Raw genomic sequence first — 21,004 nt, forward strand, 5'->3', positions numbered from 1 at the left:
TAAATGCCCAGGGCCAGATGGCTTCACAGGGGAATTCTACCAAACTTTCCAGAAAGAACTGACACCAATCTTACTCAAACTCTTTCAAAACATTGAAAAAAATGGAACACTACCTAACTCATTTTATGAAGCTAACATCAATCTAATACCAAAACCAGGCAAAGATGCTACAAAAAAGGAAAACTACCGGCCAATCTCCCTAATGAATATAGATGCAAAAATCCTCAACAAAATACTTGCAAATCGAATCCAAAGACACATTAAAAAAATCATACACCATGACCAAGTGGGGTTCATTCCAGGCATGCAAGGATGGTTCAACATAAGAAAAACAATCAATGTATTACAACACATTAACAAGTCAAAAGGGAAAAATCAATTGATCATCTCAATAGATGCTGAAAAAGCATTTGACAAAATCCAACATCCCTTTTTGATAAAAACACTTCAAAAGGTAGGAATTGAAGGAAACTTCCTCAACATGATAAAGAGCATATATGAAAAACCCACAGCCAGCATAGTACTCAATGGTGAGAGACTGAAAGCCTTCCCTCTAAGATCAGGAACAAGACAAGGATGCCCGCTGTCACCACTGTTATTCAACATTGTGCTGGAAGTGCTAGCCAGGGCAATCCGGCAAGACAAAGAAATAAAAGGCATCCAAATTGGAAAAGAAGAAGTAAAACTGTCATTGTTTGCAGATGATATGATCTTATATCTAGAAAACCCTGAGAAATCAACGATACACCTACTAGAGCTAATAAACAAATTTAGAAAAGTAGCGGGATACAAGATTAATGCACATAAGTCAGTAATGTTTCTATATGCTAGAAATGAACAAACTGAAGAGACACTCAAGAAAAAGATACCATTTTCAATAGCAACTAAAAAAATCAAGTACCTAGGAATAAACTTAACCAAAGATGTAAAAGACCTATACAAAGAAAACTACATAACTCTACTAAAAGAAATAGAAGGGGACCTTAAAAGATGGAAATATATTCCATGTTCATGGATAGGAAGGCTAAATGTCATTAAGATGTCAATTCTACCCAAACTCATCTACAGATTCAATGCAATCCCAATCAAAATTCCAACAACCTACTTTGCAGACTTGGAAAAGCTAGTTATCAAATTTATTTGGAAAGGGAAGATGCCTCGAATTGCTAAAGACACTCTAAAAAAGAAAAACGAAGTGGGAGGACTTACACTCCCTGACTTTGAAGCTTATTATAAAGCCACAGTTGCCAAAACAGCATGGTACTGGCACAAAGATAGACATATAGATCAATGGAATCGAATTGAGAATTCAGAGATAGACCCTCAGATCTATGGCCGACTGATCTTTGATAAGGCCCCCAAAGTCACCGAACTGAGCCATAACGGTCTTTTCAACAAATGGGGCTGGGAGAGGTGGATATCCATATCCAAAAGAATGAAAGAGGACCCCTACCTCACCCCCTACACAAAAATTAACTCAAAATGGACCAAAGATCTCAATATAAAAGAAAGTACCATAAAACTCCTAGAAGATAATGTAGGAAAATATCTTCAAGACCTTGTATTAGGAGGCCACTTCCTAGACTTTACACCAAAAGCACAAGCAACAAAAGAGAAAATAGATAAATGGGAACTCCTCAAGCTTAGAAGTTTCTGCACCTCAAAGGAATTTCTCAAAAAGGTAAAGAGGCAGCCAACTCAATGGGAAAAAAATTTTGGAAACCATGTATCTGACAAAAGACTGATATCTTGCATATACAAAGAAATCCTACAACTCAATGACAATAGTACAGACAGCCCAATTATAAAATGGGCAAAAGATATGAAAAGACAGTTCTCTGAAGAGGAAATACAAATGGCCAAGAAACACATGAAAAAATGTTCAGCTTCACTAGCTATTAGAGAGATGCAAATTAAGACCACAATGAGATACCATCTAACACCGGTTAGAATGGCTGCCATTAAACAAACAGGAAACTACAAATGCTGGAGGGGATGTGGAGAAATTGGAACTCTTATTCATTGTTGGTGGGACTGTATAATGGTTCAGCCACTCTGGAAGTCAGTCTGGCAGTTCCTTAGAAAACTAGATATAGAGCTACCATTCGATCCAGCGATTGCACTTCTCGGTATATACCCGGAAGATCGGAAAGCAGTGACACAAACAGATATCTGCACGCCAATGTTCATAGCAGCATTATTCATAATTGCCAAGAGATGGAAACAACCCAAATGTCCTTCAACAGATGAGTGGATAAATAAAATGTGGTATATACACACGATGGAATACTACGCGGCAGTAAGAAGGAACGATCTGGTGAAACATATGACAACATGGATGAACCTTGAAGACATAATGCTGAGCGAAATAAGCCAGGCACAAAAAGAGAAATATTATATGCTACCACTAATGTGAACTTTGAAAAATGTAAAACAAATGGTTTATAATGTAGAATGTAGGGGAACTAGCAGTAGAGAGCAATTAAGGAAGGGGGAACAATAATCCAAGAAGAACAGATAAGCTATTTAACGTTCTGGGGATGCCCAGAAATGACTATGGTCTGTTAATTTCTGATGGATGTAGTAGGAACAAGTTCACTGAAATGTTGCTATATTATGTAACTTTCTTGGCGTAAAGTAGGAACATGTTGGAAGTTAAGCAGTTATCTTAGGTTAGTTGTCTTTTTCTTACTCCCTTGTTATGGTCTCTTTGAAATGTTCTTTTATTGTATGTTTGTTTTCTTTTTAACTTTTTTTTTCATACAGTTGATTTAAAAAAGAAGGGAAAGTTAAAAAAAAAAAGAAAGAAAAAAGACAAACAAGGAAAAAAAAAAAAGAAGGGAAAGTTAAAAAATAAAAAAGAAAAAGAAGGAAAAAAAAAAAAGATGTAGTGCCCCCTTGAGGAGCCTGTGGAGAATGCAGGGGTATTCGCCTACCCCACCTCCATGGTTGCTAACATGACCACAGACATAGGGGACTGGTGGTTTGATGGGTTGAGCCCTCTACCATAAGTTTTACCCTTGGGAAGACAGTTGCTGCAAAGGAGAGGCTAGGCCTCCCTATATTTGTGCCTAAGAGTCTCCTCCTGAATGCCTCTTTGTTGCTCAGATGTGGCCCTCTCTCTCTGGCTAAGCCAACTTGAAAGGTGAAATCACTGCCCTCCCCACTACGTGGGATCAGACACCCAGGGGAGTGAATCTCCCTGGCAACGTGGAATATGACTCCCGGGGAGGAATGCAGACCCGGCATCGTGGGACGGAGAACATCTTCTTGACCAAAAGGGGGATGTGAAAGGAAATGAAATAAGCTTCAGTGGCAGAGAGATTCCAAAACGAGCCGAGAGGTCACTCTCGTGGGCACTCTTACGCACACTTTAGACAACGCTTTTTAGGTTCTAAACAATTGGGGTAGCTGGTGGTGGATACCTGAAACTATCAAACTACAACCCAGAACCCATGAATCTCGAAGACAGTTGTATAAAAATGTAGCTTATGAGGAGTGACAATGGGATTGGGAAAGCCATAAGGACCAAACTCCACTTTGTCTAGTTTATGGATGGATGTGTAGAAAAGTAGGGGAAGGAAACAAACAGACAAAGGTACCCAGTGTTCTTTTTTACTTCAATTGCTCTTTTTCACTCTAATTATTATTCCTGTTATTTTTGTGTGTGTGCTAATGAAGGTGTCAGGGATTGATTTAGGTGATGAATGTACAACTATGTAATGGTACTGTAAACAATCGAAAGTACAATTTGTTTTGTATGACTGCATGGTATGTGAATATATCTCAATAAAATGATGATAAAAAAAAAAAAGCACATGAAAAAAATGTTCGTCTTCACTAGCTATTAGGGAGATGCAAATCAAGACCACAATGAGATATCATCTCACACCGATTAGAATGGCTGCCATTAAACAAACAGGAAACTACAAATGCTGGAGAGGATGTGGAGAAATTGGAACTTTTATTCATTGCTGGTGGGACTGTATAATGGTACTGTCACTCTGGAGGACAGTTTGACAGTTCTTGAGAAAACCAGGTATCGAGTTACCCTATGATCCAGTAATTTTACTTCTCAGTATATGCCCAGAAGATCTGAAAGCAGTGACACGAAAGGTATTTGCACCCTGATGTTCATAGCGGCATTGTTCACTATTGCCAAGACATGGAAACAACCCAAATGTCCTTCAACAGATGACTGGATAAACAAAATGTGGTATATACACACGATGGAATACTGCGCGGCCGTAAGAAGGAACGAGGTCGTGAAACGTAACAACATGGATGAATCTTGAAGACATAATGCTGAGTGAAATAAGCCAGGCACAAAAAGAGAGTTCATTAATATAAACTCTGTGAAAAATGTAAAATAAGTGTCTTAAAATGTAGAATATAGGGGACCTAGAGATAGTCAGGACCCAGTGAATGGGGAACAATAATCTAATATGTACAGATGTGACAGTGTGGGTGATCTTAATGGTACGGGAATGGTCAGGAGTGATTATGGTCCATTAATGGTATTGTAAGTATCAGTGACACATTGAACGTGAACATATTTGTAAACAGTGGTTTAAAGGCAAGTAACCCAGAGTAGCACCACAAACCTAAATAGGTGTTAGCATGATATACATAAAAGTTATGACACTGGTGCAGATGGTTAACAAGGGTGGTATGGAAAAACTACCCATTACGTATTAATGAATGTATTTAATAGGAATATCTTACCAACTCTATACCAATACTAGGGATGAATAATTAGTAGCCGATAAGAGGTCTGGGATGTATTACGTCATAATTGTTTGAGGTTGAGAGTGATGATGACTGTACAACTAAGCGAAGATACTGTAAGAAACTGACCATTTATCTTGGGATAGAATATGTATTAAGTCAAGTTAGGAACCCACTACTTAATAAATCAAGCCCTTGACTTGAGACTTGCTCTTGTGAAATTTAGGATTGTAAATAGGAGGCTGAGCCCTCCTATAATTATGCTTAAGAGGTGCCTCCCAGGCAACGTCTTGGTTGCTCAGATGTGGCCTTTATCTCTCTAAGCCCAACTCTGCCAATAAATTCATTAACCTCCCCCCAACAAGGGACATGACTGCCAGGGGAATGAATCTCCCTGGTGACATGGGACTGATTCCCAGGAATGAGCCTGGCCTGGCAGCAAGGAATTGAAAATGCCTACTTGACCAAAAGGGGGAAAAAAGAAAGGTAACAAGCTGAGGTCACACTGGCTGAGAAATCCCAAATAAGAGTCAAGCGGCTATCCTGGAGGTTTCTCTTATGCAAGTTCCAGCTAGACATCCCAATTGACCACAGCATGCCATGCCCTTACCAAAAGCAGTCAGTCCCCAAATACCTAGATCCCTACCTGACATTCTATAAAAGATCCACTCACTAAGTTTTATCTTTCAGAAACTTAAATCCATTAGTGTTTGTAGACCAGACAAGTCCTAGAACCCAGCGGCAACAGCCTCTTTAAGATCAACTATCTACCACTAATGTGAACCCTGTGGAAAATGTAAAATAAATGTTTCATATTGTAGAATGTAGGGGACCTAGAGATAGATAGCAACTAGTGAAGGGGGAATGATAATAAAAACAGGTAAAATATGGAGAGTAATTTTAATGATATGGGAATGCTCAGGAGTGACTATGGTTTATTAATTTTCTTGGAACATGTTGGAAGCAATGTAGTTAACTTAGGTTATTTGTGTTTCTTATTCCGTTGTTTTGCTTGAAATTTTTTTTAATTTTTTTGATAAATAAATTAAAAAAAAAAAAGATCAACTATCAGATGTGGCCCCCTTCCCCATACTGTTGACACCCCTTTTTAATATGAATAAATTAGGGTGCTCAGTACTTAGATACCCCTGAAGATGGAGAAAGAAATTGAAAGGAAGGAGTAGCAACAAACAAGATAAGACTGAACAAAGGTCTCTGAATACTGAAACTTTATATAATTAAATATATATTTTTGGATGCTGGGGTGTTGGAATGGCTGGAAGGAGGAATATGATATGGTGGAACTGCAACCTATAGCATCCCTTGGGATTTGCTCTATAGCTGCTCACTGAATCGTGCCTTGAAGGTCTTCATCTTTCTGTATATACCTTGTATTGCATAATAAGGAAAGAACTGAAATTGTGGAACTGTAACAATTTTTGAAATTACCTATATGACTGCTTGTTGAACTGTACATCAAGAGATGACACTTTTCTGTATGTATGTTATATTTAACAGTAATGGAAATGGCTGAAGTTGTGGAAATGTGACCCATGACATTCTTTGAGATTTGCTCTCAAACTACTTGTGAAATTGTACATTGAAAATTATTACTGTTATGTATATGTTAAAGTTCACAATAAAAAAAATGGAGAAAAATTTTAAAAAAATAAATAAATAATTTAAAAAAAGAGAAAGAGAGACCTGCCCTGCAAGAAATACTAAAGGGAGTTCTGCAGGTTCAAAAAAAAAGACAGGAGAGAGAAATCTGGAGAAGGGCACAGAATTGAAGAGTATTGGTAAGGGTAAGTTACAAGGTAAAAAGAGGGGGGGAAATAGATCTGAAAAAAATAACAGATAAGACGGTTGTTTCAAGTACTGCCTTTACAGCAATAACTTTGAATATGAATAGACTAAACTCCCCAATTAAAAGACAAAGAATGGCAGAATGGAGTAAAAAGTATGATCCATCCATATGCTGTTTACAAGAGACTAATCTTAGACCCAAGGATACAAACAGACTGAAAGTGAAAGGATGGAAAAAAAAAATATTCCATACAAGCTGTAACCAAAAGAAAGCAGGGGTAGCTATACTAATGTCAGACAAAATAGACTTTAAATGCAAAGATGTCATAAGAGACAAGGAAGGACAATATATATTAATAAAAGGGATAATTCACCAAGAAGAATAACAATCATAAATGTTTATGCACCCAATCAAGGAGCTCCAAAGTTCAGGAGGCAAACACTGGCAAAACTGAAGGGAGCAACAGATGTTTCTACAATAATACTGGGAGACTTCAATACAAAAAGACAATATCATATGGTCTTTTAGAAAATATTTATAAGAAAATTAGGGCCTAGATTATAAACTCTTATGACAGTCACACTTATTCCTGAGTTTCAAGTGTTATTTCTAAATTCAGAGATGCTGCGCTCTACGTGTATAACCTGGTATTTCCCGGGAACTTGGAGTACCTGTGTGACACCTAAGTCTCAGAGTTAGAGGTCTGCAGCTCTGAAAGTCAGCATTACTCCATACAGCAACAACAGTTAAAGAAGCTGAAAGAGATATCAGACTTCAATTAGAGATATGAACAAAGCCGATCTGGTTGGGATGAAAGAAAATCAGAATACAGGGTAAAGGATGATATTATCAGTATTTTAAAACTTCACATTCTGTGTGAGAACAAAGGAAGAGATGTTTATTTTGCACAAAAGTTAAATTTTCTGTAACACACACACACAATACTGTGCTAATAAAAGATCAGAGGTCTAAAAAATAAGAAGACAAAGTGCAGGTACAAGTAAACACATCTAATAATAAAAGCAATATATTCTGTGCAGGTCAAAATTTTCTTAAACACTGGGGTACAGAGATGCCCCTCTGCAGGTGAGGCCCTGCTTTCTATAACCCCAACACAGATAAGATGAAAAGAACCAGTGCCCAAAGGGAAGGCCCAAATGAACCACTGGAGGGCGCCGTTGCCCTAAAGAAATTTTACAAAACCACTGCCCCAACAGGCCCAAGAATTATTCACCAAACTACCCCAGTGGAAAAGCAATCCTTCAATATTTTGATATTTGGAGTTAGTTACAACATGTAGACAGTCACATAAATTTGGTTACTTTAATGCTACTTTCTTCCTATCAGGCTAACAACCCCCAATAACTGCCTCACCTCTGCCCACAAGGCCCTGGCAGCCCTCTCACCTCATCTCCAGCCACATGGCCTATTTCTGTTTCTGTACAGCCTCAGGGTCTTGGCATTTACACTTCTCTTCTGCTCAGAATTCTTTTTCAACAATACCATCTGACTGGCTCCTTCCCATCATTCCAGCCTCAACTCCAAAGTCAATCTCTGAAGAGACCTTCATGGCCACCTGACCTTGGGTAGCCACCCTCCAGCTCACTCACATTTGTTTTGTTTTGTCTTCAGAGGATTCCAGAATAATGTTAGCCTATATGTTTACTTCTCTGTTTCTCTTTCCCTTAGATGTGAACTCCATGAAAGGAATGAAGGCTAAGAAATTTTCTTGTTCACCATATCCCCAAGGCAGAGTATATAGCAGGGACTTAATAAATAGAAAGTAATTTTGAACATAAATAAATTGGAAATCAAGACACTTCTGAGTTTAAGTTCCAGCTTTGCCACTTTCTAGTTTCTGGGTGACTTCAGACCAATGATTTAGACCCTCCTAATTTTAATCTTTTTCATCCCTAGCCACCAATTGTGATTCCCACTGGGAATGAAGGCCCAGCCTGGTCATGCCACGACGGGGAGTCCAACAAAGATAAAGGCAAACCTTCTCAGCCTCCAAAGCTTGCCAGAGGGCTGGAGGCTGCTCTCGGTCCAGCGGCCCAGGCGGCTAAAAGAACACGGATTCCATCTGGGGATAGGGGGAGGGGAAGAGGACAGGACAGGGCCCAAGGCCATGCAGCGAGCGGGGCCTGCTCACCGCTTGGAGATCTCCTGGTAACGCAGCTGCAGCTTCGCCTGCAGATCTTGCTGTGGGAGAAGAGAGGGGAGGTCAGCTTGCAGGGCACCCCTGGGAAGGAAGGGGAGAGGGGACAGGGAAGATCCGGGGATGGACAGACGGGGACCGGGATATAGGCCCAGGAGGTGAAACGGAAAATTGGGGGCTTGAGCTGATGAAGGGGTCACGAGTTGGGGGATCCCGGGGAGATCCCGGGTTGAGCGAGAGTCACGGTCCTGGAAGCATCCAGGATAGGAGGAGGTCCTGTCCTTAAAGACCTCAAGCGTGCGGATGCAGAAAGGAGGTGAACTGCCGGTCCCCGTCCGGGGCACACGGGGCCTACAGTCTCCCCAGCGCGGCCCTGCCCGCCCTACGCACCCCGGACGCCCAGTTCCGCAGCCTCTGGATGAAGCGGGTGGCCGACGCCATCTTCCGTCGGCGCTAAAGGGCGCTGGTGACGTCTCTCCCGCGGGGGCTGCTGGGAAGGCTACGTCTGGGTCTCGTGAGGGCAGGAGTGGGCGGGGCTTGGGGTGTCATATAAAAGTTCACCCTGCAACACGTGACTCCTTTCTGCCGGACCGCCGCCATCATGGACACCAGTCGCGTGCAGCCTATCAAGCTGGCCCGGGTGAGACGGGGCTCCGGATCTTTGTGGGCCGGGGTGAGGCGGGAGGGTGTAGGGGAGCCAAGCGGGTTAGGTCTGACCCCAGCTTTTTTCCGCCAGGTCACCAAGGTGTTGGGCAGGACCGGCTCGCAGGGACAGTGCACTCAGGTGAGCTCTCCGGGATATGAGCTCTGGTAACCCCGAGCCCTTATGGAGGCCCTGACAACCCGGGTTCGGGCCCCGGTCGAGGGGGACCCAGGAGTTGGGTGAGAGTCGTTGGGGTCTGGGGCTCCCTTTGATCTAGGCCCAGCCCACCCCAACTAACCGATCTTGCTCCCATCCCAAAGCTGCAGTTTTTTTCCCCCCCTGGTGGCTTTCTCTTCGGGAGTTTCGGGAGCATTGCTTTCCACATCTCCGCCCCTTCTTCTGGGTTTTTCTCCCGGCACCGACGCACATCCTGTAAGTTCATATCTGCTTCCTAACTCGTGGTGCCCGCCCTGACTCCTTCCCCTACCCCTGTCGGGTCGGTAGGTGCGTGTGGAATTCATGGACGACACGAGCCGCTCCATCATCCGCAACGTAAAAGGCCCCGTGCGCGAGGGCGACGTGCTCACTCTGTTGGAGTCTGAACGAGAGGCTCGGAGGCTGCGCTGAACCTGCTGGTGAGTGCAGAACTGGCGTGGGGTGGGGGTGGGGGGCTGTGAGACCCTTGGCTTGTGTTAGGGAGGCTTCTTTAATTTGAAGTCTACGGATGAGGTTTGGGGAAGTGAAAAAGGTCTGCTAAGGCTGGCAATATGTGAGAGGGAGTTTGTCAGGTGCCAGGGTTTTGCCTGGGACCAGAGGGTCTCTGAGGGGTGGCGGCCTGTTAGCATCTCATGTTTGGATCTGTTTCAGGGTCCTGGATGTCCTGGGTCGACCATCTGGCCGATGGGGATGGTCTCTGACTGTTAAATAAACCGTTTGTATTGTATGTAAACCCCTGTTCCTGCACGTGTTGTCTGACTAGGGTTGCTATATGCTGTATGGCTCCTGGGTGGTGTGTACCCAGGAAGCCTTGCAGGGTGGATCTTCTCCCCAACAGGGAGTTTCCTTTCTGAGGGGGAGCATTTGTGTGTCTGTGTGCCCCCAAACAACACATAGGCTTAGTGAGAATGTTTTATTTAGGGAAGAGGGATGGGGCAGGTGGGAGTGGGGGCTGTAAAACCAGGGGTTGCACTCTTCGGTCTCTGCCTTACCCTGGTGGGGCCAGGACTAGTGTCTGGATGGAGGACCCTGGAGATGGGGGGGTGAGCCCCACCCCCCACTGCTGGGTCCAGTATGCCAGGCTGCTCACTGGGGCTGGGGGTCTTCTTCGTTGTCATCACATTCTCCTTTGGGTATAGCTTTGGGGGAGTCCAGAGGCTGCTGGCTCAGGAGAGATTTGGATGGGTGGGTGGGTGGGCTCCCTGTTAGTCTTGTTCCTGCAGGAGGCTGGAGGGGGGACAGCTAGCCCCCTCGGACAGTATCCGGCTTGCCCCTTTCCACCTCAGTCCTCCTAAGGAGGAACCCCCATCCCTTATGGTAGAGTCAGCCTGCCTGGGTTTGAATCCCATCTCTGCCCTTGCCCTCTGTCTCAGTTTCTGCATCTCAAAAGTGGGACTAGTATAAGAGTAATTGAGCTGGTGGGATGAGTCTGATTATGAAAGTGTATAGAACAAAATCTGGAGCTTGTCATTTAAATAAAGCCTTTACCTCGGGCTCAAACCCATGTGTGTTCTGTTCCCGGGCCTGCCCTTCCCCTCCCTGCTGCTGCCATACTCATCCATTCTCCAGTCCTGAAGCTGACTTCCCAGGAACCTGCACCATCTTCCCCCACCCTACCTAATGCCAAAGGTCCCCATTTTCTTTTGAAACTAGTCTCCCAGGGATGTGACATAACAGATCTAAGTCTTCCTCAGCCCCACCCTGTGTGACCTTAGCCAGGTCACTTCCCCTTTTGAGGTCTCCGTGTCATGACCTGTAGAGCAGGAGATGTCTTATCTCATTGGCATTTTGGAGAATAAACATGGCCTCAGCCTCCTAGGATCATCCAGGCACAAGTTCCCACCCCTGGTGCTCCCCTGGGGAAGCATGAAAGGAGGCCTTCCTGGAGCACACTTGGTGCCCACCCCACCAAGTGCTTGAGTCTTTGTTTCCTGGGGTTGAGACTGTACTCACCAGACCAGCCTGGCCTGAGCTCAGGTGGGCATGTAACAGGGCAGCCACCTCATCCTGCTCTGCCTCCAGGGCGATGGCCAGGGCACTGGTGCCCTCCTGAGGGACATTAGGGACAGTCAGGTCCCTGAGCCAAGGCCTGGGCACAACCCTCACCCCTATCATGAGCTCTGTGGTTGCTCACATTGTCCAGGATGGCAGGGTCACAGCCAGGCTGGGCCAGTAGCAACCGGACAGTGTCCAGGCGTCCATACTCGCTGGCACACATCAGTGCTGTGGCCCCATCTGCATCCTGTGCATTCACGTCGGCCCCACACGCCAGCAGGGCTGCCACCATATCCTGACAGCCATGGCTGATAGCCAGCATGAGGGCTGTCTGCTTTGTCTGGGGAGCAGAAAAGGTGACAGGGCTGGGATGGATTCTGGGAAACAGCACTAAAATGGGTTCCCTGGGTGGAGTTATATCCCCCCTTGGGCTCAGGGACCCCAAGAGAGGGGGTGTCCACACACCTGGCTGGCCTTGGCATTGACATCACCCATGCAGAAGAGTTTCTGGACCACAGCCATGTCCTCCTCCTGCCCCACAGAGGTCAGTGCTGCCAGCATGAGGGCTGAGTAGCCAGCTCGATTCTGGCGGTCGACGTCACAGACCCCTGGATGAAAGGAAGGGGCCAGTCAACCAAGACATCAACAGCCCTGGCCCAGCCTGGTCCATTTCTGGACATTCTGGCCCACTTGTCTCCCTCCAAACCTTGGGTTTGTATCTGCGTAACAGGCCATCTCAGTGGGTCACAGGTCTGTGGTTGCCTTTGCCTGAACACTTCCCCCAGTAGCCACAGGGTACCCCCCTCCCCTCTTTGAGTGTTTTGCTCAAGCTTCCTAGTGAAGCTTTTCCCTCACCCTACTTCAGCCTAGTTTTGTTCTCTGTGGTGTGTCCTGGTACTTAGAATACTACCTGGCAATTAAGTGCTCAGTAAACATTTGTTGAGTGAATGGATGGATACCCCTATTTCATTGCTACCACCACTGAGTCCCCTGGAATGCCAGCCTCCATTCTGGTCTCTGAATCCACTCCATGCAGCAACCAGAAGCAGCCATTGAAAAGGAATTTGGCCGAATTATCTATCTCCATAAAACCCTCATCAAGCTTGGTTTCCTCTGGGATGGGCTCTGTTATCCCAGCACTCTTCACAGCACCTTCTGTTTGGATCTCATTTTCTGGAATGATTTTTTTTGTTTGGTTGGTTGTGTGTTTTGGAGTGATTGTGTTAATGCCTGTCTCCCCCATCACTGAAAGCTCACAAGGCTAGCTGGAGACAGTTTGGGAGATGAATGAGAAGGAGGGGTGTATAGTGAGGGGCTTGGGAATGGATACCCTAGTGAGGTGAGGAATCGTGAGATGGCAGAATACGGAGTAAAAGGGTTAAGTCAGGTGATTTTAAATGGGTGAGGGGTATGCAAATTTATAGAGATGGAAGATTACAAGGTACCCGGGGTGGGGGGTGGGGAAGAATGGGGATTTAATGCTTTATGGGTTAACAGTTTCTGTTTGGGGTGATGGAAATATTTTGGTCACGGGTGGTAGCACAACATTGTGAATGTAATAACCACCACTGAACTGTATACGTGAAAGCAGTTACAATGGTAGATGTTACATTGTATATATGCTACCACAATAAAAATTAAAAAGCCAAAGCCATACGCCCCCTTCGGCTCTTGCCACTCAGACCTGCTTGTGCCTGCCCTGCTCTCCCAGGAAGTTTCCACTATGTGAATAATAAAACTTTTCATATCCTTGAGGAGGTCAGGGAGCCTGGGGCCTTCTGTGGTGACCAATGTCCCTGTACCTGCCTTGCCGTTTCTGCATCCCCAGCCCTGAGGCCATGGAAGGCAAGGGGTGTCCAGGAAATATCTTTTGAATTCATTCATTGTCCTCTGGAGCCCCAGGTCACCAAGACCTGTAGGGATGGGGGGGATTTGGGCGAGGCCCACCCTGGCCTGCATTGGGGAGCTCCTGGAGGCTGTTGCCACCCCCCACCCTGCTCTGTGAACCCCCTTGGGAAAGCTGCTGTATCTGGGCCCACCTCCTCCCCCAGTGCTACAAAATAGGTTCTCAGTGTCTGTGGCCTTAGCCACATCTGGGTGTCAGTCTCTGCTGGGGAATGCAGGAGATGGGCAAGCAGGAGGCAGGTGGTCCAAGGGAGCCAGTGCAGGGCCTGGGGGCAAAGGACAGGCAAGGCCCAGGGCCCCAGCTTGGAAGGGAAGGAGCCAGGGCTTCAGTGAGGCTGGAGAGGAGGCGGGTGGCCAGAACAGTCTTAGGAACAGGCAGCACTGCAAATGGAGATTTGGGAATACCCGTTGATGACCATCTGCTGAGCTCCCCCTGTAGTGCCTGGCATTGCTTTACATTTCATGACGGCCACCCAGGCAAAGAGACCTTGCCATCGCCATTTCACAGATGAGGAAGCTGAGGTGGTTGAAATTAAGTAATTCCCTTTAACTAAGGTCTAGAACACTGGCCCAAAGCCCAGTGTTCCCTCCCATGCAAAGTGGGAGGAGGGCCAGAGCAGAGCTGGGACGGTAGAAGGGTCAACAGGCCCTGGGCTGCCATCCACTGAATCCTGTAACGTCTCAGCTGGAGGTCAGAGCAAGCCCACCTCTGCCTGGCCAGCCTTTCTCTGCCTCCCTCTCCCACGCCCTCCCTCGGGGCCGCCACCCCCTGGTCCCCGGCCCACCCCTCCTTGGTGCTGACCCGTATCCAGCAGCAGGCAGGAAATGGCCAGGTTTCCATGGGACACGCTATAGTGCAGAGCCGTGTTCCCATTGCCGTCTGCCAAGTTCACCACGTGCTCCAGCAGCTCAGGGCCCAGGCCTGCCACCGCACCCAACACCGCGGCCACCGGCGCCGCCCGAGAGCGCCGCTGGCTCGACACGCGGAACCACTCCTGGGCCACCAGGCGCGCGGCGCCCTGCTGGGACAGTGGAGGGGGGAGCGCGTCGGCGATGGTCCAGGACGAGGTGTTGGTGTGGGGGTTAGGGGCAGGGCTGGGGAGACCTCTTTAGTGATGGGGGGTGAGTCAGTATTTGGGGCTGAAAGAAGACACTTAAGGGAACCAGGAGATCGACCGGGTATCCTGGGGAGAGACACCATTTTGGAGGCTAGTGGAAGTCCCCAGAACAAGGCGACCGGACTTGGGAACACCCTCTGCGAAACCTTGTGCGCCTACCCCTAAGAGGGCGTCAGGGGAGGTCTCTGATAGGACCCGCAACTCCCTCTGGGAAGGGCCCACCGTGCTCTCCGCACTCACGCCGTCGCGCGCGATGCCGCGGGGACCGCACAGCTGCCGGTGTAGCGCCGTGCACGCCTCCCTCAAGCGCGGGCTCAGTTCGCACCTGCGGAGGCAGGAGGAGAGAAGTTCAGGAGGGGTGGCGGGCCCGCGGGGACGGGGAGGGGGGCAGCTGACCCCACTCTGGGCGCCTGGCACAGCTCACCTCCCCTGCGCACCCGGCTGGGCCTCGGATTCGGGTTCCGGGGCGTCCCCGCCACTGGGAGAGGCAAGGGTGCCCGAGTCGGATCCACCGCCGCTGTCCTCCCCTGAGCCCGAGGAGCTGCTCCGCGGGGCTTCGGCAGCGCCATCTTCGCTGTCGCTGTCGCTGGCGTCCTCGCTGGACGAGCTCTCATACCTGGGGGGCAGGGTGAAAGGTACCTGCTGAGTCTGCCCTGTGGGCTCGTTCTGGAGTCCTGCGAGATGGGGTGGCTGTTCCCATTTTACAGATGAGAAAACTGAGGCTTGCCAAGACCACACACACTGGGAGCAAGGGTCAGGGCCGGGATTCCAGGGGGCAGAGCCGTAGGTGCTGCCATTGTAGGGGGTTAGGGGGGAACGTGCTCACTCTCCGTTGAGGACTCCAACAAACTGCAGGCTCTTGGGTCCAGGGTTGGGTTGGGTAGTGCCAGGTGCACCGTCTCTTCTCTTCATTATGGATTTGAGGATGCCTGGTGGGGTCAGATGCGAGCACTGAGTCCGAGTCCGGCGGCCAACAGGCCAGGACTCAGAGAAGGGTCGGCACTCACCAGTGGAGGCCACGGCCCTGTCCCCTTCCTCGGGTCCGGGCTGGTTCTCCTGCTTCAGGGAGGGGGACTCCGCGAAGGGTTCAGTCTGCGTGGCCTCCTCGGTGCAACCCCACAGGGTCTGGGTGGCAGCCTCACATGGCTTGGGTTGGGCCGCAGCTGTGGCTGCCTCCTCCGCGGCCTCGCGGGCCTCCTCCAGCTCCCGCAGTCGGCCCCGCAGGAGCTCGCTCACCTCGCGCTGGTGCTCCAGGCTGGAGCGCAGGAGCTCCAGCTCGCGTTCGGCGGCCGCAGGCAGTCCCAGCAGCGCTTCCGTCACCCAAGCGTCCGCCTCGACAGTCTCGGGGGCCACTTCCACACCGGCCTCCCGGGTCTCCGGCACAGCCTGCGCACCCACCTCCCGGGTCTGGGGCACCCCGTCGGGGATGGCAGCCGCCCCCTCGAGAACCTGAGGCGCGCCTTCGTGGCGCCTGGAGGCCGCCCCGTCGAGACCCTCGGCCCGGGGACTGGCCCTGGCGCGGCCGCAGCGGTCGGAGGCGGCCAGGCGCTCGGTGAGCCGTCGCAGCTGCGCGAGCTTTTCCGGACGCGCCTCGGCCTCGCCGTCGGGTTCGGGCTGCGCGCGCCCGGCAAGCAGCCGCGCCTTCTCGGCTCGTAGCGCGCGCACCTGCTCCTGCAGTTCGGGCAGAGCGCGCGCCTGTTCCTCGAGCTCGCGCAAGCGCCGCAGCGCCACGGCCATCTGCTCGCGCACCACTTGCAGTTGCCCGGGGCCGGGCGTGGCGGGGGCGGGGCTAGGGGCGGGGCTGCTACGACCGGACCCGAGCGGGGTGCGCGAGGCCACGCGGGTGGGGCTGGGCACGCGCTCGTGCGCCTGCGCCTGCGCCAGCTCCAGCCGTCGGCTGGTTTCCAGGAGCGTGTGCTCGACGCGCGGGTTGCGCGCCAGGGCGCGCGGCGACAGCGGCGGCAGCAGGAACCCCGGAGGCTCTCCCGGGGAGAGCGCGCCCGGCGCGCTACCGTCCTCACTGGCGAGAGACTCGCTGGACGTCCAGGCGCACGGACTGCGCGCGCTCGCGATGCCGGGTCGGGTCGCACGGGGCCGACGGGCGGGCGGGGGCGCCGGGGCGCGGCGGGCGGTGGAGCCGCGCTCCAGCTCCTCCACGTACTTGAGGAAGTCCAGGTCCAAGTGGAAGCCGTAAGGCGTCTCCACCGAGTAGGGCGAGCTCGGGCTGCGGGCACCCCCGGCAGGGCCGGGACACAGGCGGGGACCACCCAGGTCTGCGGGCATGGCGCGTGGGGAGCGTCAGGCTAGAGGGACCCCGGAGAGACTGGACAAACGGGGGTGCGCCCTCCACCGCCCCACGGCGCACCCGCTCTTCTCCACTCGCAACAAGCTCTGCACAGATGTCCCCGCGCACACATGTGCCCGAAGCTCGCACACCTATCTGCACCCAAATAGTCACGCAATCACACATTTACTAAGCGGCTACTATGTGCCAAGCACGTTTCTAGGTGCTGGAGACACAATAGTGAGCAGGACGGACATACATCCGTGCATTCTGGAAGGGGACAGGGTTAAGACAAACAAACATGCTCATTTCAAATGTTGCTAGGGGCCATAGTAATAATAGCACAACGAAATAGAATAATTGGAAGAGGCTAGACTTTGGCTCTGGTGTTAGGAAAGGTTTCCTCTGGAGGGGACTTATAAATTGAGCCCTGAATGATGAGGAAGCAAGTGGGAACAGAAGGTTCCCAGGAGAAAACAGCGTATGCAAAGGCTCTGGGGTAGGAGTGAGCTGGGTGGGCTGAACTAGCAGCAGAGAGGAGGCCAGGGTGTGGGACAGAGTGATGGGAAGGGAGGTGGGAGAGCAGTGGGAGAGGTGGAAAGGGGCCAGACTGGGGCCTATGAACCACCACGAGTAGCTGGGATTTATTCCACACATGATAGGATGCCCTAGGCAGTTTTTAAGCAGGACGATGATGGATGTTTATAATGGTCAGTCTGGCTACTGTGAGGAGGAGGGGAAAGCAGGGGAACACACACAGGCACAAAGTGTGGACCTGTGCACACACATGTATTCATCTTATACACTCACCAGGCAGGTTCTGATTCAGGACAAACTTGGCCATGTTTCCTGGAGCAGCTACCAGATAGACCCTGAAAATGTCCCCAAAGTGGGTGAAGGTGGGGCTACCCTGCCCAGACCTTACATCATGAGACACAGACTCTGCCCCACTTGGGATCAGCTGGGGTATCTGAGTGAGTAAACAGACCCAAGAACTTCTACTCCCACTCCTAGCACCCCCTCCCTTGTCTGCTGCCTCAAGAGACCCTGAAATTTAGGATTGAATGAATGCCAGAACCCCAAATTCCAGACCTCAGCCAGTTGGGCAGGAAATTCATCAAGAGGAGGATAGAGGAAGATAGTCAAGAGAATAAGAGTAGCTGGCAACCAGAATATTCCAAATCTGCTGGCTTTACCATCAGCCCCCGAGGGAAATTAGAAAAGGTGTTCAAAGGAGTGGGGTATGAGCCTTTAGAAAGGGAAGGCAAGAGCTGGAGCCCTGGATGGGCTCATTAAAACTCATCAGATCAGATGCAGCCTATTAAAAAAAAAAAGAAGAGGAACGGAATCTCCTGAAATTTTTTTTCTTAGATAAATGTGAAAATACGGAGGAATGCAAACAAGGTAGACTTGCGCATCTTGATTTTTACCAATGTCATCATTGTCAGAATGATGGAGAGTTGTGGGCTGGATACATGGAGGATACACATTGTTGGCTATCATTTGGACTCCCACTAGGAGGTTGCTAGGAAAGTGCCACAAAGCTTGTAAGAGCTTATAATAGGGCCACCAGCACCCAGTTGTCAGAGCTGTGGCTATCCTTTGGGACCGGGGGGGAATGTGACTCTTCAGGTGACATGAAGGGGGCTCTAAGAAACTGAGGGAGATTGGGCTACGACTAATAAAGTGATATCTAACAAGGACAAATATTAAGTCCAGAACTTTGATTCCAAAAGCACAGGGTGGGGAAGACAGGGTTTTGAAGAGCCCATGAGAAAAACCTTCAGGTAAGGGAAAGCAGCTTGTATCACGTGCCTGATTACAATCCTTCAGGGTAGACATTATCATTCACATTTTCCAGATGGGAAAACTGAGGCACAGAGCAATTATGCCTGTGGGAAACATCTTTAGATTGGGCTCTGCCCGTCTTTTGGGGACCCTTGCCAGCAGTGCCCAGCCACAGCTCCCCTCTCTGTCCGGTCCTCCACTGGCAGGCTCAAACTGTACTCCTCTCCCTCACTGCTGATCGGGACTAACCACCTGGCAACCCAGCCCAGAGCCTCTCAGGCACCCTTCCGGCCTCCTGCCCTCCTGATGACTGCCTGTGTGCCTAACACCCACTAACACCTATCAGTCCATCTGACTTATGGCCCTGCTCCACTGCTGGGGGACCCTCCCACACAAGGCCCATCTCTGTCCAGCCTGGGTCCCTGACACCTCCCCCCCCACCCAACCCCAAGGCCAGGTGGGGCTCCTTCCAGCCCCCAAGCAGCTGTTTCCTGTCCCCTCGCACCCTCTGTGAGGGGCGGGGCAGCAGGGCAGTGGGTAATCACTGAGGACAGCCCAAACCTCTCACAACTTGTTTTCAGGAAATTGCCAAGGAAGAACTGGGTTGAGGAAAAAGCCTGGGCTGGGGCTCAGGGGTCCTGGCCTGCCTCTCACACAGCTGGCTGAAACACTCAGCAGGGTCAGCTCTCTCCTCCAGTCACACCTGAATTCCAGGCCCTGGAGCTCCAGGAAACAGCTGGAGGCCACCCTGAGACCCAAACCAGCTAGAGCAGCCAGCTGCAGAGGCTGGGCTGAGACATGGGTGCATGCCCCACAATGGGAAATACTAACACTTTTGACATTTACTATGGGTCAGCTTCTATTCCATGCAATTTATCGGTATTAACATTTAATCCTACTGAAATCCTCTGAGATAGATATTCATTTTATTATAATCCACCCATTGTAAAGATGGAGAAACTGAGGCACAGGGACATTGAGTGACCTGCTGGAGGTCATACAATGGCAGAGGCAGGATTTGAACCCAGCAGCCTAGCCAGAATCCCTGCCTTTGGCCACTGCATTTGCCTGCCTTTTAGAAATGGCAGTGACAGGGAGCCCAAGGGGGTTCGGCCCCTCCAGCCTGCACCCATGTCTGTCCCTGCGCATCTCTGATGCGGTGAGGGGACTGGCCCACACCTCCGCGGCCCCAGGGGCTGCAGCTTCACCGAAGGGGAGGCGTGTGGCCGCCCCTCCCCTCTCCTCAGCTCCCTGCCCGGGCTGTCAAGGCTAGATCCGGATCCTCTGCCTGAGACCCCTCATTAGGCCGTCAGAGCCGACACCATACGCCCCCACCCCCGCCCCAGGGACTATTTCGGGACGCCGAGCTGTGATCACCGAGCCTGAGAGTGAGGAGCCCGGCGGGCAGTGCAGTTCCCGCCCTGGGGAGGGGGCGCCTTCCCGGCTTGTGGCCCTGGGTGGTGACACCCCCCACCCCAATATTGGGGCGGAACTCTTAGACTCCTGGGGTGGGGGGACAGGCTGAGGACGGCGGGAGGGGGAGGTGCTCAGGTCAGCCCCTACCCCCACCCTCCCCCTCCCCGAGGACGGCCTCGCAGGGACAGAACCTTTTCCTACAGGAAACACCGCCGGGCGGTTCCATCCGGTATCCATTGTCCACCCGCCCAGTGGCCATCCGCAGGCGCCCCCCCCCCCAACACCGTTTCCTCATCACCCCCTTCCATCCAGGTCCAGCACCAAGAGGCTGGACCCGGGTCCCCAAGCCGTCCGGGAGCAACGCTGAGGCAGGGTCCCGGTATGGGTCGGAGGCAAGAGGGGCAAAGTAGCCTCCCACCCCACCCTAGTTGGCTCCTGCTGGGCGGGGTAGGGGGGCGTCCTCACGAATCCAAAGCCAGGTCCCGCTCGCCACCTACTTGGCGCGCCCTACGTGGGAGAGGTCCCGGCTGGAAGACTCGGCGCCCGCCCCGTCGCAGCGCCCCGTCCCTCTGGAGCCCCCGATCCCCCAGCACCTCAGTGGGTGCCCTGGAGCTAGAGCTTTACCTGAAGCCGCAGCCCCCGCCGCGCCCGCGCCGGAGCCCGCCCCCTCGAAGCTCGGGGTCGGATTATCAAGGCCTTGAACCGAACTGACGGCCACGCCAGCCAACCAGCGCGCGATACTCTCAGAGCTGTCCACTGATGGGGCGGGGCGGGCCGCGCGGTCCCGAAGCCCGGAGAGTGGGGCGCGGCAGCGGACCGCCTGGAGTAGCGGCCCCTTGACGGCAGGAGAGGGACCCTTTCTGTCCCGGCAGCAAGACCTGCTCAGAGCGAGGCTAGGGAGCTTGGATTTGATCCACAGAGCACTAGGGAGCTATGGAAGGATTCT

The 21,004-nt window shown here is 50.8% G+C and overlaps 3 protein-coding genes across 8 annotated transcripts in view; 1 reads left to right on the top strand and 2 right to left on the bottom strand.

The window, feature by feature from the left end:
- NDUFA7 (NADH:ubiquinone oxidoreductase subunit A7) overlaps positions 1–9,179 on the bottom strand; it is a 31,686-nt gene extending 22,507 nt beyond the window's left edge. The window contains exons 1-2 of one of the 2 annotated variants that reach the window (XM_037824392.1): positions 9,084–9,179; positions 8,688–8,737 (exon numbers count right to left, since the gene is read on the bottom strand). In XM_037824392.1, the coding sequence (XP_037680320.1) occupies positions 8,688–8,737; positions 9,084–9,134 (101 nt within the window). In that variant the 5' untranslated portion in view covers positions 9,135–9,179. The other variant, XM_037824391.1, reaches the window with a different exon arrangement.
- Positions 9,180–9,224: 45 nt separating this feature from the next.
- On the top strand, positions 9,225–10,289 carry RPS28 (ribosomal protein S28). Its single transcript, XM_037824393.1, has 4 exons — positions 9,225–9,333; positions 9,430–9,477; positions 9,841–9,971; positions 10,204–10,289. Exons 1-3 carry the CDS (start codon positions 9,295–9,297, stop codon positions 9,961–9,963), a joined length of 210 nt encoding a protein of 69 aa, XP_037680321.1. The 5' UTR covers positions 9,225–9,294; the 3' UTR covers positions 9,964–9,971; positions 10,204–10,289.
- Positions 10,290–10,451: 162 nt separating this feature from the next.
- On the bottom strand, positions 10,452–20,721 carry KANK3 (KN motif and ankyrin repeat domains 3). 5 transcript variants are annotated; one of them, XM_037824388.1, is made up of 11 exons: positions 20,683–20,721; positions 17,665–17,726; positions 15,578–16,843; positions 15,397–15,499; positions 14,995–15,186; positions 14,730–14,895; positions 14,255–14,471; positions 12,013–12,155; positions 11,687–11,887; positions 11,506–11,601; positions 10,452–10,713 (listed from the first exon to the last, which is right to left on the bottom strand). In XM_037824388.1, the coding sequence occupies exons 2-11, from the start codon at positions 17,696–17,698 to the stop codon at positions 10,639–10,641; spliced, it is 2,493 nt and encodes an 830-aa protein (XP_037680316.1). In that variant the 5' UTR covers positions 17,699–17,726; positions 20,683–20,721; the 3' UTR covers positions 10,452–10,638. The 5 variants fall into 5 exon arrangements, with proteins under 5 accessions (XP_037680316.1, XP_037680318.1, XP_037680317.1 ...); XM_037824390.1 differs by lacking the exon at positions 10,452–10,713 and having other exon boundaries at positions 10,742–11,601; positions 14,811–14,895; XM_037824389.1 differs by lacking the exon at positions 10,452–10,713 and having other exon boundaries at positions 10,742–11,601; positions 14,255–14,474; positions 14,811–14,895.
- Positions 20,722–21,004: the final 283 nt, after the last annotated feature.

The sequence above is a fragment of the Choloepus didactylus genome (assembly GCF_015220235.1).
Source record: "Choloepus didactylus isolate mChoDid1 chromosome 25 unlocalized genomic scaffold, mChoDid1.pri SUPER_25_unloc2, whole genome shotgun sequence".
Lineage (NCBI taxonomy): Eukaryota > Metazoa > Chordata > Mammalia > Pilosa > Megalonychidae > Choloepus > Choloepus didactylus.